The sequence below is a fragment of the Eubalaena glacialis genome, chromosome 2, assembly GCF_028564815.1.
Source record: "Eubalaena glacialis isolate mEubGla1 chromosome 2, mEubGla1.1.hap2.+ XY, whole genome shotgun sequence".
NCBI classification, from domain to species: Eukaryota; Metazoa; Chordata; class Mammalia; order Artiodactyla; family Balaenidae; genus Eubalaena; species Eubalaena glacialis.
The window spans coordinates 158,448,776-158,466,888 of record NC_083717.1 but is presented as its reverse complement, the minus strand read 5'-3'; the positions used below and the strand labels follow the sequence as shown (position 1 = coordinate 158,466,888).

Here is an 18,113-nt window from a genome sequence, read left to right as displayed (position 1 = left end):
GATCCCCTTGCACCATGGTGACATTTGGCAATGTGGAGGTGTTTTGGGTTGTCACAACTGGGTGGGGGTAGGGGAAGGTTGCTGCTGGCATCTAGTGGGTAGAGAGACCGGGGGTGCTCTAAACATCTCACAGTGTAGAGTATAGGCCCCACAACAAAGAGTTTTCCAGCCCAAAATGTCAGTAGTGCTGAGATAGGCTACTCCTGGTCTAAACGGGCAAAGTAAGTTTTGTGAGGATTGTCAAGAGCTAAAGGATACAAAACTTAAATTTAGCGATTTTTGTCCCAGTCATCTTTGAAGTTAATACAGTTCTTACGGAGTATGAAATGTGTTTGTTCAGAATTAAATTTCTATTTGTATTCACTTTTATGCCATCTTTTCAAAGGTACAAAATGTGATTATTAAAAATCATAGATGTATTAAGCAACAAGACAGTTTTAAGTCTATTCATATAACCTTTGAGCTAAACAATTGTGTCTGTAATAAGGTCTCTCTGAAATTAAAATGTGATCATAGTTTGTAATTTGTGTAAATATTTAATCTGGCCAAAAGGTGGCACCAGTCTACCTTTTAAAAGTCTATTTTACATTATGCTCAAATTTGGCATCACTGTTTGCTTAATTCACATTTATTTAATACTTAGCTATTCCTGGATCTTGCTTCACTTTATAGAGTCATGACTAATGAGAATCTTCCTTGAATCCCATAATATATTAGGTACTGAAATATATTGACATCCCTCTTTGATCAAGATGCTTCCAATTTACCTGTATAGCAGCAGATAACTTTTTAAAATATCACATTTAGTGTGCTTGTTATATCAAGCATTTCTGAGGATTCTTGTAAGTCTTTAACATTAAGACTTCGGAATTTTAGTCTCAATCACATTTGTTCTTCTAATCAGATATCAAACTCAGTTTTTGGTGTTCTGCCTGGTCTAGAGATAAATCCAGGGACATTTGAGTAAATACTCCCTAGTTTCTTACCTCTTGCTTCTTTTCTTCATATCCACAACCTGTGAGTTTGGCCTGTATATTATTTTCTGAAATTTACTTTCTCTTTCAACTGTGATTCAACAACTGGCTTTCTAAGCTGCTGTTCTTTATCCCTTTCTTCCCTCACTTCCTACCACCAGTTTCATTCTCCGAGACGGCTGAGACATTCTCTAATAGAGTTCCTGTACCTTCCAATACTGAGTGAATACAGGCTACCCTTTCCTCCCCATAATTTCTGCTTGCAATTTACTATTAATATTATCCTAGGACTTTGTACCTCATCACCAAATGCTTCTCTTAAACTTATTTTACAACTGATTAGCCAACTTGGGAGAATGAACCTGCTTCCTCCCAGATAAATTCTCTTCCAGTATCTATATAATGTTGAAACTTTTTTCATTGAAACAACTTGATGATATTGTATCAAAATAATGGAAATAAAGGATCTTCCCTTAAGCTATTAGAAGACCTTGGTGTCCTTTTATGTCAGAAATCTGAAGGAATAGCAGGTGCTCTGGGAGAGCTGCTCTGCACAACTGAACTGGTCCTTGCTCTCTTGGGAGAGGCTTGTTCAGGAAGGAGGCCTGGGAAGGAGGCCTTCATCAACTGCAGTTGTTACCCATTGTCTGATCTATGCTATTACTGAATTTCAGGAAGGTTCATGTTAGATTTTTGTGGACCAAACAGGCCTTTGAGGAATGAGATCTTGTGAATTTAGCTCTGCCACATTTTTCTGTAGTGGAAGCCATATGGTACTTAGTCCAAACCATATGTAGGAAAGTACCTAATTTAAAAAAAAAATTTTTTTTTTGGTTTCTGGCATTTGTACTAAGCGCCTTGTAGGGAGGAAAATCTAAAGAACCTGTGGTGGTTCTATAGGAAAAGGATACAACATTTGCAAAGATAAGGGAAAAGGTTTTAAAATGCAGACCAAAGATTCCAGTGGAGTGAGTCTCAAAAGATTTTTTTACTGGACCAGTTCTCATTTCCCAACATTACCCTTCTTTCACATATGTGCATAGTCTGTGCTGTGAGTTCGGTGGTACCTGTCCTCTCTTTCTATCACAACATTTTAAAGTGTGGGAGGAAAGGCATATAAATGGAAAGCTCCTTTTAAAAATTTTAAACATTTCCTGTTTCACTGTTAACATACCACAGTTTTGCAGATCTCTCAAACTGGTGGTTATGTTCAGACCCACCACGTAGAGCCATGCAAATTATGCACAATAAACGCTAGGGGGCGCCACTCACCAAATGCGTGTTTCTGGAGTTGGGCTGTATAGTTTGAACAGCTGTGCAAGGCAGCCCTGCCTTTCCTTAGCCTGGTTTAAATGTTGAGTCTAAGAAGCCCTTGTTTTGAATTTCTGCAGCAAGTAGCAGTTTTCACTGATGCAGCCAGGAAATTATATTAAACTAAAATACACAGGTGGTATAAAGAACAATGAAATCAGAATAAGAAAAAATGAATACTCCCTAGGTGACACAACTATGTGTTTGTCAAAATGTGTAGAACTGTGCACTAAAAAGGGTGTATTTTACTGTATGTAAATTGTACCTTAATGAAAAAAAGGTTAAGACCACCCAGATAAATATAGAAAGTCTTGGAGCTTAATGAGCCATGATGATTATCATTCACTATTAATCCTTCCATAGGTCAGAAAAAAACACCAGCCAGATATTGAGTATAGAGAAGAAAACCCATGAAACTAAAAAGGTAATTCTGAAATTCACTCTGAAATAAGGCAAATTACTGATAAGGCTGTTTGTGGCACATCTGGATAAAAGATCTGAAAGGTTGACTTTTTTTCACCTGAATTGAATAGTGAGTGACCAATTATTTTGGCATTCCGTGCATGTTAGCCTTACACAGAGTACAAGAACAGTTCTAACTAGTTATTTTGATCAGGGGGATAGAAATACTCTAGTTAAGTTTTGGGTTTTTTAAAATAAGTTAATTTTATTTATTTTTGGCAGCGTTGGGTCTTCGTTGCTGCACGGGGGCTTTCTCTAGTTGCAGCAAGCGAGGGCTACTCGTTGCAGTGCGCGTGCTTCTCATTGTGGTGGCTTCTCGTTGTGGAGCACCGGCTCTAGGTGCGCGGGCTTCAGTAGTTGTGGCACGAGGGCTCAGTAGTTGTGGCTCGCGGGTTCTAGAGCGCAGGCTTAGCAGTTGTGGTACACGGGCTTAGTTGCTCTGTGGCATGTGGGATCTTCCCGGACCAGGGATCGAACCCGTGTCCCCTGCATTGGCAGGCAGATTCTTAACCACTGCGCCACCAGGGAAGTCCTCTAGTTAAGTTTTTATACCACAAATGGCTATTCCATATGGAACCTCTGCATTGTAATGTATATATAAGGATATTTGATTGGTTTGAGCATGCATGCCTGTAGCTGCATTACTCTTACCTGTGACTGATCACAGATGTGGTCCAGAGACCCACTTGTAGCTATACTGACTGGACCTTCCTGTGATCTGAAGGTACAGATGTCAAAGTAGGGATTTGGGAATAAAAGGTTTGAGTACAAGTGTACAAAGGACTGCATCTGCTTTTGTGTCACCCTGTGCTCCCTATCTCCCAGGAGTATGGAATTGGAAGGCCTGTTTTTTTATGGCAACAAGTATAGCTGTGAAAAGTGTAGGAAAGGCTTAATCCCTGCCCCATAATTGCACTGTCATAAATATCAAGATAAGGCCAAAAGTCCTATTTGAGTCTAGCCACGAAACAAATTGTGAGGAAAGTGCGTCTCGTCTTGCTAACATGCAGAAACTGCTGGACACCACTACCATTGCTATTACGATAGTTTGGAATTTACAGAGACAATTTTAAGTTTGGGAGTTTCCCAGCCTAGGAGCCACCATCCTCCCCTCACGTAGGTTTTCCTCGATTGTTCGTGGTGTCTGTGCCCAGCTTTGCTGAGGATTTTCTGTGAATGTATAGTGTGCTCATGTACATATATACATATACTTGCTTTTTTTCCTAAGTTCAGGAACTTAGCCTCCAGTGATCTCAAGCTTCAGGGAAAAAAAGAAAGGTATGTACTTCTCCAAGGGATTGGGAACTCCAGAATTCAGCGTTAAGGGCAGAATTGTCTGTCAGGACAAGTGTTGCAAAAGGTTATGTACTTTTCTCTTAAATTAGATGTGATTTAATAAAATTTTTTAAATTCTGCAAAGTGTGAAATATTAAATACCCTATGTACAGTGTACCTTAACAAGACATTTTATTTTGGAACAAACTTTAGTTTTAGGACTTTTAAGATGCTATCAACTTTGAATTGATCCCAAGATTTGGAAAGCACATTCTTTCATAGTGCCTATTTATTGTCATTGGGCTGTGCTTAAGAAAAAAACAGGGTTGCTGATGTTAAGGGAAGAAAATCAGTGTCTTAATAAACACAGAACTTTTGAAACACCCAGCTTTAGCAGGCACCATCTGAATAAGCATTTCCACATAAAGATCGCTTAGTAATTTGGAAAACCATACAGATTATTAACAATTTATAGGTTAATACAGAATAGACAACTAGTGACAATAGCAAGAGACGATGAAAACAAGTACACTTCTGTCAAGTTCATAGATGGCATCAAAGTCAGAATTGCCCTTTAGATGGAATTATTTCAGTGAAATTGAATTCAAGTTCGAGGTGTTTTTGTTTCTCTTTGCTGGAGGTGGGCTCTTTTAGGCATGTCTCGTAAAGTCTGGCCAACACTCAGGAGAATAGAACTTTTGGTGGTGCTAACTCAGTAGTTTCAATCAGTGTGATCTTTATGGTTTTAGGAAATTAATGTACTATATACCATGTTTCTCTTAAAAGATTTGGATAAATAAACATGAGCCAATATAACATTTATTTTGTATTAACAGTACATATATTAATTCAGGTTGAAACCTTTTTTCTACAGAGTATTATTTCTTTAATATTCGCATCTGATCCACAATAATATAGTACTAATTTTAATGAGAAATACAAATTGGAACTTCTGCTTTCATAATAGCTCATCCAGTTAACATTTTTACAAAGAACTACTATAAATATGTAACATTATGCAGGCTTTTTTCTGCACCTGTTCACAAATCAGAAGGAATATACTTTTAAGCTATTTAGCAACTGAATGCTATCAAACTGCCCCTGTGTTTATATGACCATCTCCCCATAACGGACAAAATGAATCGCTTTCTCTTTAGTCTCCATGCACTCACGATGCTGCATTACTGTGATTCTTTGCCTTAACCCCTGTCCAAGTTTCAGTTGCTGCGGCTCCCTAGGTTGAGCTCTTCGAGGGCAGGGAGCCTGTCCCCTTTATCAGTGTTTGGCATGTGTCATACCCAACACATGTTGAATAAATTGAATTTAATCTAAATTTAAGTAGTTTCTTTCTGTTAAATTTTTGTAACTAAGTAAGGATTACAAAAAAACTTTTCAAAAATGTGCCATAAAATATACTATATATTGAAATTTTGAATTCTGTATAATGAGAAACTTCATGTTTGTGAAACAATAAAACATCATAGGAATTTGAAACTAAGAAACGCTAAACCTTAAATGAGGATGTTTAAAAATGCAGAAAGGGCAGGCAGAAAAGTCCACCCCTAATGTACTGAGTATCAGGTGAAATTAGAAAGCAGACTTCACACATTTGAATAAAGTTGACATTAAAGGGGTATTTTCAGTGGGATTCTAAAGCCTAATAATTATGTTAATTCTGCCGTAAATCCCCCCCAAAATTAATTATTAACTATAAAAAATAAGGCAACTTGAAGTTAGAAACTTATGAAGTTAACTCTGGATTTTTTGCAGAAGCCAGATTCGACTGGTGCCCTCTCATGATCCATTATTTCTAAAAGCCTTTAGCTGGAAGGCTATTCACACATATTGGTGAAATAACGTAATCTCTCAGAAATAAATCAGAGTTTTTAAGACTTCATTAAATAGTAGACCAATTAAGATCACAAACTTCGTGCTGTCAAATGGATTACCTTCAAAGAAAATTATGCTGACAGCTTTTCTGAAGAACTCCATTTGTGCCAAATGCTTATTGTTCTTTGAGGTGGAGGAGGTGGCAGGGAACATAATTTCTCTTTGAATGTTCTTTTGTTTTCTGCTACCTTTACCTAAATGTTACCAGGGACTATTTTTATATCTTATAAAGTACTTTGAGAAAATGTTAAGTGAATAGTGCTACACAAAATAGAGGAGGATTTTTGTATTCGCTTGTTGTAAAGCAGACTGAATAATACTTCAGTCTTAAAAGGGGGAAGATAATGTGCTGAAGAAGTTATCTGATAAACCAACCAGCCTTGTAAAATTATGAGTTCAAAGAGAAACTGAATCCCAGCTACTTAATAAGTGTTCACTAAAAGCATTTATACCACAGCAAATTTAAAGGAAAATTAATGTGGTGTTATTAAATTGCCTTTTAAGTGATATTTTAATATTGTCAAATGGATGTGAATTGAATAAGAACCTATTTATATTCATTTAATGTCTTGCATATAAGGTCACATTGCTTAAAATAAATACCATTAAAATAAAAAAAATATTTTATGAGAAACTTCTAAGTCATCTGATTCCTAATTATTTCTATAACAACAAAACAATTTAGACCACCTTACAATTCATAGTAGTAGGATTTGGCCATGTAGCAGATATAATCAGATTGAGATCAATTAATTTCTGGAATCCTTTTTCAAACTGGATCCTACTTATTTAATTCACCAGATATTCTCAATAGAAAAGATTGAGGAGAAACCACTTAAGATTGAATGCAAATAGAGTACACATTTCATCACAAAAACAATCAATTATAATACATTCTAACCAAATATGTACCACACCACAGTGGAAAAAAAATGGAAACCTAGGACCACTTAGATGAAATGTTACTTTCTTAGAAGAATTTCATTACACATATTTACCTCACATGTTTTTAAAACTCCCAAATAAATATACCTAAACATTTCAAAATATTTTCAATAACTGGTAAATGCTATACTTTTTGCTCATTCATGAGAAATTACTAAAAATTTACAATGAAAGTATATGGCTTGAGCCATCCTTGCAGTAAATGAAGGCAGGATTCTTCAAAACACTGTTAAATGCACCAACTTTAATCAGTCTTTTTAAATTGCTCACTTTTAAATATGTAGTTGCTGGTAGCTGTCCAAGTCCATTAGCACCACATATAGTGAATTAAAAAGAGTTTTTAGGGAGGATGACTTAGCAGTCTTTTTTAAAAAAAATGTTTAAAAATTATACAATTAAATGAAATTGATTTCTTGGGTCATGTTTTGAAAGATCCACTTTTCATCTTGTGAAACCGAAGGATTTTGGTAGTTTCCCTCTTCCTCCCACCCCACCCCCCAAGGTTATAAGCATGAAGGTAGGAAAATCTGGGGGAATATGGGGAATACATTTATACTTCAGCAAAGAATCTTGCTAATAATATCCATTATCTGGTTCAGTTGCAAAGTCAGATTAGGTTCTTCTGCCAGAGGTCTCAATATATACTTACAGGAAGAAACAAAGATTCTATGGGACAAATTAGCACATACTTTCTGTATGCAATCCATAAATAATGCAGGAAGTCACCAGATCATTTGAAATCATCTAATGTACATTCTTTTCTCCAAGAATGTACAAATACCTTACAACTCAAGCAAAAGCTCTTCATTACTTCATCTACTTTCAGAGTGACACTGTCACTCAGTTTAGACAGTGGAGGACTGTACAATAGGAACCCTGACCTGTGAGGTAGGGAAGTGTGTTGCAGTATTAGGGCCATTTCACACAAGGAAAGGTTGAAACAATTACTTTTTCAAAAAATATGGCAGTCATTGAGATCGATGATTTAAATAACTGAATAAAATGCAAACAAGCCCTTCTCATTGTTACATTAAGTTCAATTTTTTTTTTTGTAGGGGACTAGCTGGACTAAAAGTACTGATGAAAAAGTTTATTTTCATTATCTGTGTAAAATGTTTACTGGTGTCTCTCAACACATAGGCACAATGAAAGATGTATTTGGCTCATTCTTAGCCAAGCATGAATATTTTCACTAAATTATTATGATTTCCTATGACTTTTACAGCCAGGTTTGCTTTGAGTCCACTCTCCCCTCTTTGAGGAGCGATTGATGAATACAGTCTCCACAGATTTAATCTTGCAAGATGAATCATGTGTTATATGTGATAATTTTTTACTTGGGAAGTTTGTCTTCTCCTGGATGGAAAATAATCCACTTTTTGTTGTTTTGTTGTTTTAATTTTAAAAAATTATTTATTTTTTGGTTAAGTTGGGTCTTTGTTGCTGCGTGTGGGCTTTCTCTAGTTGCGGCGAGCGAGGGCTACTCTTTGTTGCGGTGCACGGGCTTCTCATTGCGGTGGCTTCTCGTTGCGGAACACGGGCTCTAGCCGCATAGGCTTCAGTAGTTGTGGCACGCGGGCTCAGTAGTTGTGGCTCGCGGGCTCTAGAGCACAGGCTCAGTAGTTGTGGTGCACTGGCTTAGTTGCTCTGCGGCATGTGGGATCTTCCCCGGACCAGGGCTCGAACCCGAGTCCCCTGCATTGGCAGGTGGATTCTCAACCACTGCGCCACCAGGGAAGCCCTGTTGTTTTGTTTTTTGTTTTTAGCTTTTCAGCAGATGATCCCATGCGCAAGTGGATTTTTATACAGGTCTGCTTGGGGCAGAAGAAAGATGGAGATGGAAAATGCACTCGCTGTTTCCACACCTTTGCACTTGGTAATTATTTGCCTGTTTGAAGTAATTTGTGAATGGCTTTTGTAAGGAACTTGAGCAAGACTAGAAAACCACTCATGTTTAATCAAACTATTATTTTTTTGGTTTGCAGTATTTTTTTGAGGTAAGACTACTGCCTAGGAGTATAACAGCTATAAGTCACACATTCACAAAAATAGCTCACCTTATTCACCATTTTATACAACATAAAAGTGCACTGTAAAAAAAACGTTGTTGAAAACAGAATGCGATGTTAACTTATACACAGTGTTGAACTTTTAAAAGGAAACCAGGCTTTGTGACATCAGAGGACATTAAAGAGCTTATGGCATACCGCAAGTGCTCAATAAATACATCTTGCTTCTCCCAAGCACTCTGATCTCCACAAACCATTTTAGCAATTTCCTGGATATCACTTTTCATTGCAATCTGTACTGACTTCCTCCAATCCAGAAGTGGCTACATTTCAGTGATAAGGGAGGGTTTTATAACTTAATTCTTTAGCACTTCTGGGTTGGAATTGTACCTTTAAATTCTACAGATGTTAAATCTCTCATTTGTTACTGAGTAAGAAATGCCACAAATATGTAAAATAATTTACCATTAAGCATTTTTTCCCTCCCATCATGTGGAAATTAAGTCACTGTAGAAGATTGCTTTTTGCATTATCATCAGAGGCCATTTCATTAACCAGCTGTTCTATAGACAACTGGATAGCATTCTTGACAAGAGAAGAAGCTGTTTCTATTAAGAGTGTTTCATATTGTTCTGAAGTTCTACTCTCAAAACCACTGTCATTAGCAAAAACCCCCACTTGCTCATTTTCGATTGAAATTAAGAATTGCTTAGGGACATTTTTAGATTTCTTAACATCAAATTCACTGATTTCAGTGTCTGTGATAATAATAGCAATTGGCTCCATTCTTTTGCTTTCTTCTGGTTTGGGTTTTTCTGCAGTGATTTCATTTACTTGAAAATCTGATTCCTGGCTCAGTTCAGTATCTTTCGGCTTACTGTCCTCAGCAACAGTCTCTTTACTTTCACGGTCTTTCCAGTCTGGTCCACTTTCTAGGATACTGTTTCTGGCTTCTTCCAGAATTTGTTGATCTGGGACTGCAGGTGAGGGAGGAACATCAGAAACCACTGGGAGCTGGTGTTCTGTGTCTGAAGTTTCCAGTGGGCTTGCTTGCTGAGGTTGAATGCTTTGTTTTTCCTCAAGCATTTCAATGTCTTTTTCAAGGATTAGAGTTCCTGTTTGAATAGCAGAATGCCCTGTATCTAACTCAAGTTCTACTGAAATCACTTTCTCTCCAGGAGAAGTTACGCTGTTGTTCACATTTGATTCACAGACCTTATCACTCCCTTTCTGTGAGACATCTTCCCTTACATCCTGCTTCGACTTGGTCTTTGCTGCCTGGTCATCTGATTGGGTCAGAGTTTTTGTATCCAAACTTCCAGCCTCTCGTTGGACTTTGATACTGCAGTCTGAGTCTTCTATAATTTTGGAATGATTACTTCTTTTCTCCCCTTTTGAGAATTTTATACAGGGAATCTTGAGTCTGGATTTTGCCCTTTTTTTAGAATGATCATCCTCAGCATTGATTTCAGGTTGCACTTTGGCCTCAAAGGGCTTTTGCTGCTTTGAAGAATCTGACCTTTTGCTGCGCGTTACAAGGCGTTTGATGGAGGCCCAGGCCCCCCCGGGGGGCTCTGGATGATCAGAAGCTCCTGCTTCTGGGGAACACTTCCTTGCTGCATCAGCAGCTTCAGAGCCAGCTTTGGGCTTCATTGCTTTGGCTGCTTTCTTTCTTCTCTTGAAGCAAAGCGTCGATGCTTTTTCCTCCTGCCTCTCATTCTGAGGACTAACTTCTGCTGATCTCTTCTCATCCTTGCTTTCTACTTGTATTTCAGCAACTGTGATCTCCATTTTTATATTACACTCTTTCTTTCTCTAGAAAAGTATATCCTCTCTTCCTTAGCAGCCTTTTATGACAAAAAAGTAGGCAAAAATATCACACTAAGTAAAATTTCTTCCCGATGTAATCACTCCTTTGTCTTACTCCATACAGTTGTTTTAGGTGGTTTTTCCAGTTATAAAAATGCCTAGTTTCTCTATTACTTGTAATTTCTCTCTTTAATTTCTTCATGAAAGCCCTTTTACTGGATAGATTTTTGTTTTATTTAAGGGTCAACCTGATAAGAGAAAAGAGAGTGGTATTTTATTTCACCATCAGCCTAATGTTTTCTATAGAGACTATTTCAGTTGAATGCATATGGTTCTACTGGGCATGTTTCCCATTTAATAACCTACTAAAATGACTGGAGAATAAAAATTGGGGTTTACTTTTGCCCTATCCAAAAGATTTCAGTGTGAATTTATTTTGCTGTCTTTTGTTTGTTAAAACTTCATTTTGGATTACTCTGCAAATCTGATATGATTTTATCAGTTCTGGAGTTGTGCTGTCTTTACGAATTGTTTATGACTCTGAATTGCAAGTTAACAAACAAAAACCACCACCACAACCATGAACAACAAAAAACAAAGAAGGGCAGGGTGTAATTTTTATTAATGCAATAAAGAGCTCTGAAGTTGCAAAGGATCTTAGAGATTATTTGAGATTATTCAAGTCGAGCCAGATGAAGAAACTGAGCTCCAGAGTGGGCAGCTGGCCTGCTAAAAGCCACACAGTTAGATGAGGTCATAGCCAGAGTTAGAACTGAAGACTTTGACTCTCTAATGTTCTTTCCATTATACCATAAGGTTTCTGTTCTAAAAATGTATGTTCCATGAAGGAGGTGCTACTTTTCATACATGCTCTTGGGAAATTTTTAACATTACTGTCATTCTCCACTCTCAAATCTGTTTGTGTAATTTTGACTTTTTTTTCTAAGTATCTGCAGTTCAAACATTTTCCATAACGAGCACATAGTTGAAGGTCAGAGTGAATGGTAATAATAGTTGACATTTATTGAGCAACTCCTGTCTATCAGGAAGTGCTAATAAGCACTTTTACATACATCTCTAATCCTCCCACAACATTACAGAGTAGGTGGTGGTATCACCATCTACAGATGAAGAAATTGAGGCCTAGAGAGGTTAAGTAACTTGCTCTAGATTATACAGCTAATCGATAACAGAGCTCAGATTCAACCCAAGATTGCCTGTTTCTAAAGCCCGTCCTCTGGAACTGGGTTTTAAGAGTATCATCAGAAAAATGAATTGTTTGGAGATGCTAATCTGCACTAGACTCGCTAGTCAAAAAATTTAAAAATTGCTTAAATGGTTGTGTTACCATAATGTAGCCCATCAACTGATAACTGAACCAAGACTAGACTGAGTTCTTGCTATTTTAAAATTTAAGCTTTTGCAATTCTTTATATTTTATTTTCTTGGTTCTGGAACTAATTTGAAAGCCAGAAATAAGTTGATAAGATATGCAATTGGCAAACTGATTAGTTACATATAAATATAAAGGTATATTTTAAATCAATCCACAGAATGGTATGAGTGTACCAATGAATAGAGATGTGACGTGATCACCTAACAAAAATCCTATGAATTTTAGTTGATGGATGTTCTAAAATAAGCAAAGGGACTCTTTCTTTGTACTGTTTTTTTTTGTAAATCCTTCACTGTTGAAGGTTTATTTGGGTAGCTCTTGATTCTGTGAACCACAGAAGGAATTGTAACTCTGAAAATCAGTTCATGATCTAAGTAAATATTCTCTTAGGTTGAGTGTTACATACTCCATGCCCCTGACAGAAAGGCAAAGTCATCCTAGAACAATGATGGAACTAAAATATGAACATTTTACAGTGTCCCTCCTCATATGATGTTTGCATAAGCACAAGAACCACAGCTGATTATAGCTCCTTAAGTCTCGTCACCTCTTGTGAGTTCTCAGTGCCTGAGAGTTTTTATTAACCAGAGGCTGTATAGCTAATAGAAATATTGAAATCGGATCATGTTTAGGAATGTATCATTTGAAACTAACCTGGATTGCCCAAAGACAACTGCTTGAGAAGCTCACTTAAATGTATATCATGATGCAGAAATAAATACCCAAACAAAACCTAACTGAAATGGGGAAAATGCAGCCTGTAGATACTAAAACTTTGCAGGACATTAGACTGCAAATGATTCGTCCTTAACCTGCACAAAGTTTTATCGCCTGGGCAATCTTAAAGTCCCTGTTGTAATTTCCTGATAGAATCGCAAGTCTACTGCCACAAAAAGTACCCCTTCCCCTTTTCCCGTGAGCAGAAAAGCACGGAGGCGAAGAGCAGCCACTTCCTGGGGAAAGCAGTGAATCTCTCCCAGCGCCAGGTGTGGACCACGAAGCTTTCTCCTGGAGGAGGGCGCCTCTCCTTCGGCTTGAATCGCCTTATGGCAGGAGCTAGAGCGCAGCAGAAAGTACTCAAAAAGGAAAGTGCTGGGGCGTGGAAGACATAACCCAGCTTCAAGCTATCTGCACAATTATAATGGCCAGGAACCCGGCACTCTTATTTCCCCCCAAAAGGGCAAAGGAAAAAAGCTACCAGCAACACGAGCTGTAACGACAGGTGTGGGCAGAACTGTTGAGGGTCGCGCTGGCTGGAGATTTCTGCAGACAAACGACTTCCCCGATTCTCACTCCGGCCACCTCGGGCGGCTCGGATTCCCGGTGTCCAGCGGGCACCTCCCGCCCACTTCGCCCCGCAGGCGGTCAGCGGACCGGGCACCGGTCCGCACCCTTTACCCGCAACCTACTCGCCCTCTTCACTTACCGCGGGCGCCGGGGTCCCTGGTCGACGCTGTCGCCGAGGTCGCGGGGGCGCTCGCAGGGCTGGGCGCACCCGGAGCAAGCAGCCCTCTGCAGAGGGACCGCAGCCCCGCGGCGCCCCTCCCCCAGAGGGCGGGGACTGACAGCCGGCTGCACCAATGCGCGCGGAGGGTGCGGGCGCGGGGCCGGGCTAGGGACGGTGGGCGCGGGGGAGGGGTGAGGGGGTGATCGGGAGGTCTTTCCGAGAGCAGTTCGCCCAGCCACGGGCGCTCCCAGCCTGGCGCGAATCCCCGCCGCGCGACCACATCGGGGGCCACCGAGAAAGAGAGGGCTGGCAGATGGGGAGGGGACCAGGGTCATAAGCCTCCCATTTTCTCAGACGCAAAGTAGCAAAATCCAATTTTAAATTATAGGCACTCCCATTATAAATCGCCCCACTGAATATTTAAGTCACAGCAGGTATCAGTTTAAAAGCAGGATTCAAAATTGTGCAGAGTGAATCTCGTTTGGCGAGAAAATTACATGAACTGAGAGAGAAAAACCTCATTACACCCAAACCCACTCCTGGAAAAGTTTTGGTTATCAAAGGGTTCATTGCCAAATCCTCTCAGAGGCCCAAGACACAGACCTGTGTCTTCCTAAGTATCTAGAAGGCAGGTAGAGATGATGCAACCTGTGTGCCATCGAGGTCAGAACACAGCAACCCAGCCCCATCCATCCTTTATACCTTGTATACCTTTATACCTTTATATATATTTCCAAGAATAAGTAACTTACAAGTTATCCATGTTTCCCTTCAGGATATTCCTAGGTGCCTGCTTAACCTTGTCCCTCTCAAGTGGGGCGTGGAGAACAGGAGACAGCTTTCCTCACCATTCCAGTCCTGATCAGAGCAAAGGGCACAGGCAATATCTACCCTCCTGCTTGACTAGCTAGGCTGTGTATTTTCACACATTTTGCATATTTAAACAAGTTCCTAGCCTTAGTGAAAAGCACCATAAGCATTTATTTGTACACATAATCCATTGTGTACAATGCATTAACACTAATGAAAGGTGTTACAATGAGAGTGGGCTTAATGTTACCTACAACGGCATTCCTGGGAGCTCCAGAGGTGAGGTCAGGTGGGATGCACAATTCCTGCCTTCTCCTCTGGCCCCTCCCAGGCAGATTAAGATGGAGGGAAGAACTACTGAAAAGTAGTTGTACTTAACTCTTTTCTTCAATAGGATCATGATCTTTGACAGTAAACCTCAGTTACGCATTTTTGGATGTTTTTCCAGGAATATTTTTTACCTTTGTAAGTTTCTATAGCTTCCACTGAAACTTAACTAAGCAAAGATTAGGACACAACAGCAAAGCTGAATCTAAGCTGTCAAGATCTTAGAGACAAGAGCTGTAAAACAGGAAAATCCATAAGCATCTAATTTATAGTAGTTACAGTTAAGAATTCAATTTATCTTTGTTCATTCAGCAAATACCAGTCTGTGAAGATGTTTTATATCCCCAGATGAGTTACTAACCCTGCTTACTGTCAGTTTTGAACTTTAAACAAGCCAAAAGAAATCCATGCCACTCATAACCAACTGAGGTGCAATTACTTATTGAGATCCAAGTTTTCTCAAATCTAGCAGATCTGGGAGTTTGCAACAATTTCAGGCAAAAATAAGATGAGCTTATCTAGATGAAGACAGGGTAGAATAGCTGTCTTATTAGGAAGTAACTGGAAATGAAATCAGCGATAGGTTAAAAGCAATAAAGGCCATCTTAATGACTTGTAAGATCTTATCCCACTTGCTTTTCTTAAAAAAAAAAATACTGAAAGGGAACTGAAGAGTGGTTTGAGGTAAGAGGTGAATTGATTTTCTATTTGAAGGGCAGATTTCTGTAAGGTATATTACATATAACTCATCTCCAACCTCCAACACACACACTCACAGAGTACAGAACTATAAATAAAATACTGCGCTGTCGTTTTTCTTTAGAATATAACTAGAACCCGATGCCATATCTGAGTTTTAAAAAATGTATCCAGTACCTCATACATGAAAGAAACCTGTCATCCTTGAACTCACTTAAGTGACAGTTAGTAAGCTATTACCCATATCATTGTCTGCTACTCAATTAGTAGCTTTTCATTATATAATGAGAAACAGGCTCTAAATATATCTCCAATCTGATGAGAAATTATCCTACCTACAGCTTATCTTGTTAACATCACCAGATACAACGTGCCAATAAAATCACTTGCTTATTTATCTGATCTCTACTGATCATACCGTTTCTCCCATCCTGGTCCCTATTCACCCACAGCCTGGGCCTGTAGCTACCAAACCATGAAACAACGGTTAAGTGTCCATCAGAAGGACTGTTTAAATACTCCACAGCCATAAGAAACAAGATGAATCCCAAACTGCTGATGGAGCAAGACCTCCAAGGTATATTGCCAAGTGGAAAGAGCAAATTGTACCATTTGAATTTTTACTGAAGGCATATTTTACTTCTAGGAAAATTCTTGCATTAGTCCATTCACTCCAAGCAATACCTGGTGAAAACAATTTGGCTTATTTATTGTATTAGGGCTGTTTATAATTTTTGCCTTATAAACCTCCACTTACCCTCTCCCACCAACTGTGTTCACTACTTCTATCAATATTAAAGATTTAAACACACACGGCAGGGACTTCCCTGGTGGTCCAGTGGTTAAGACTCCAGGCTTCCAATGCAGGGGGCGCAGTTGGGGAACTAAGATCCCACATGCCGTGGGGTGCGGCCAAAAAATTTTTTTAATTAAATAAACAAATAAACCCACATGGCTTTTGGTGATATGAGGAAGGCTAAATTCCTTAAGATGATCTTTAAGTCACCATGTCTGACAATAGACTGCTTTCTTCCCCTGTTTACAAATTGAATTCCCAGCAAGTCCCATCCAGATGAGGTTTTATAGGACATTTTAAAAAACACTAGAAACAATGAACTCCGTGCAGACAGGGCCCAAATGATGCTTTCGAACAGGAACTGACATCACTGAGTGGGTACAATGTGCCAGGCAGTATACAAAGCATGGTGGAGCTGGGGCTCCGTGCTCATGACCCCTTTGCCATATGCCCTCTGCAGCACTGTCATCATTTCCTTAAACTGCAAAACTGACACTATTACAATCACACCTAGGGGATTAAAGATAATAAAACCAAGGACACCAGGAAAAACACTGCTCTGCCCATGCTAGCAGTGTTTTAGCACTGGCACCAGTGGGGATGCAACATCTTCTGGAAGGATCCAATGCAGGAAGAAAAAGGGGAAAAGGGAGGAAAGATGGGAGAGGAAGAACAGAGATAGAAGATAAAGAACAAGAAGAGAAGGGAAAACAAGTGAGGGAAAAAACATCCTGTAGGGAGGGAGAGAGAGCTCAGGCACAGGGTAGAAGCTCAATAAATATGTGCTGAACCAATAGAGCAGAAAGAGCTACCCTACAGTTAGTGCTGTATGACCATCCTTCCTGAGGACTTTAAAAATAAATGCTGCTGGGCTCCCCTGGTGGCACAGTGGTTAAGAATCTGTCTGCCAATGCAGGGGACACAGGTTCGAGCCCTGGTCCGGGAAGATCCCACATGCCGCGGAGCAACTAAGCCCGTGTGCCACAACTACTGAGCCTGCGAGCCACAACTACTGAAGCCTGCTTGCCTAGAGCCCGTGCTCTGCAACGAGAAGCCATCGCAGTGAGAAGCCTGTGCATGGCAACGAAGAGTAGCCCCTGCTCTCCGCCACTAGTGAAAGCCCGCACGCAGCAACGGAGACCCAACGCAGCCAAAAATAAATACAAATAAAATAAATTTTTAAAAAATGGTGCTAAAGCTGTGACAGAAACGGGAATTCTAAGGAAATTCAGGACAAAAACCTGTGTAAGCAATACTTTCTCGGCGTAAAAAAAAAAGAACAATACAGAAAAGTATATGACAAAAAGGCACGTCCTCCAGACTCTACTTCTCCCTCAGCCCTCTCAGGAGGTCTCCTGTCCTCCCAGAAACACACAAGCACGCACCTTTCCCCCTTTAAACACAATGTATCATATAGTACACACTACAACTTGCTTCTTCAGTCCCAGGGGACTCCCGGATCACACAGGACAGCAGAGCTAGGGCAGCAGTCTGTTAATGCTACAATTTATATTTGAACACCAAGATTGCAAAATTATTTACTTTTATTCTATGGATTCAGTAATTAGGCATGTGCATGAATGATTTGTGTTGATTTATACACGATGTTGGGAATTAAGACTGAAGAAAGGCTTCTGGGGAAACTCCCACTACTTATTTTTCAGAAAATCTTCAGGGCCGGCACTGACTTCTCTCAACTTCCACACACTTCCCGATATGAGGCCTGAATAAACACTGGCCAAACTTTCAAAGTTGCTTCTTGAAGATGGACAATCTGGAAGGAAAACGAAACAAGAAATAGTTTTCTCTAAGTGCTGAGACATCTCCTCTTCCCTTCCACACAGCACCATCACCCTCTCGCACTGTCAAAGTTGTCAACATTTACCTCCTTTCCCACTGCCAGCTCTTCTGGGGTCTGTCCATAGACTTGAAGACAATGCACAGCATTTACATTATGGCTGTG

The 18,113-nt window shown here is 39.6% G+C and overlaps 3 protein-coding genes across 6 annotated transcripts in view; 1 reads left to right on the top strand and 2 right to left on the bottom strand.

Annotated features, from left to right (window-relative positions):
• The window catches only part of ZBTB25 (zinc finger and BTB domain containing 25), a 121,416-nt gene that overhangs the window by 21,659 nt on the left and 81,644 nt on the right, over window positions 1-18,113 (top strand). The window lies entirely within an intron of this gene.
• Window positions 9,371-10,657, bottom strand: AKAP5 (A-kinase anchoring protein 5). Its single transcript, XM_061182666.1, has one exon. It carries the CDS (start codon window positions 10,655-10,657, stop codon window positions 9,371-9,373), a length of 1,287 nt encoding a protein of 428 aa, XP_061038649.1.
• Window positions 17,677-18,113, bottom strand: part of MTHFD1 (methylenetetrahydrofolate dehydrogenase, cyclohydrolase and formyltetrahydrofolate synthetase 1) — a 60,458-nt gene continuing 60,021 nt past the window's right edge. Inside the window, exon 28 of the mRNA XM_061180892.1 lies at window positions 17,677-17,924. The gene's annotated coding sequence lies outside the window, so the exon portion shown is untranslated. The remainder of the gene's footprint in view (window positions 17,925-18,113) is intronic.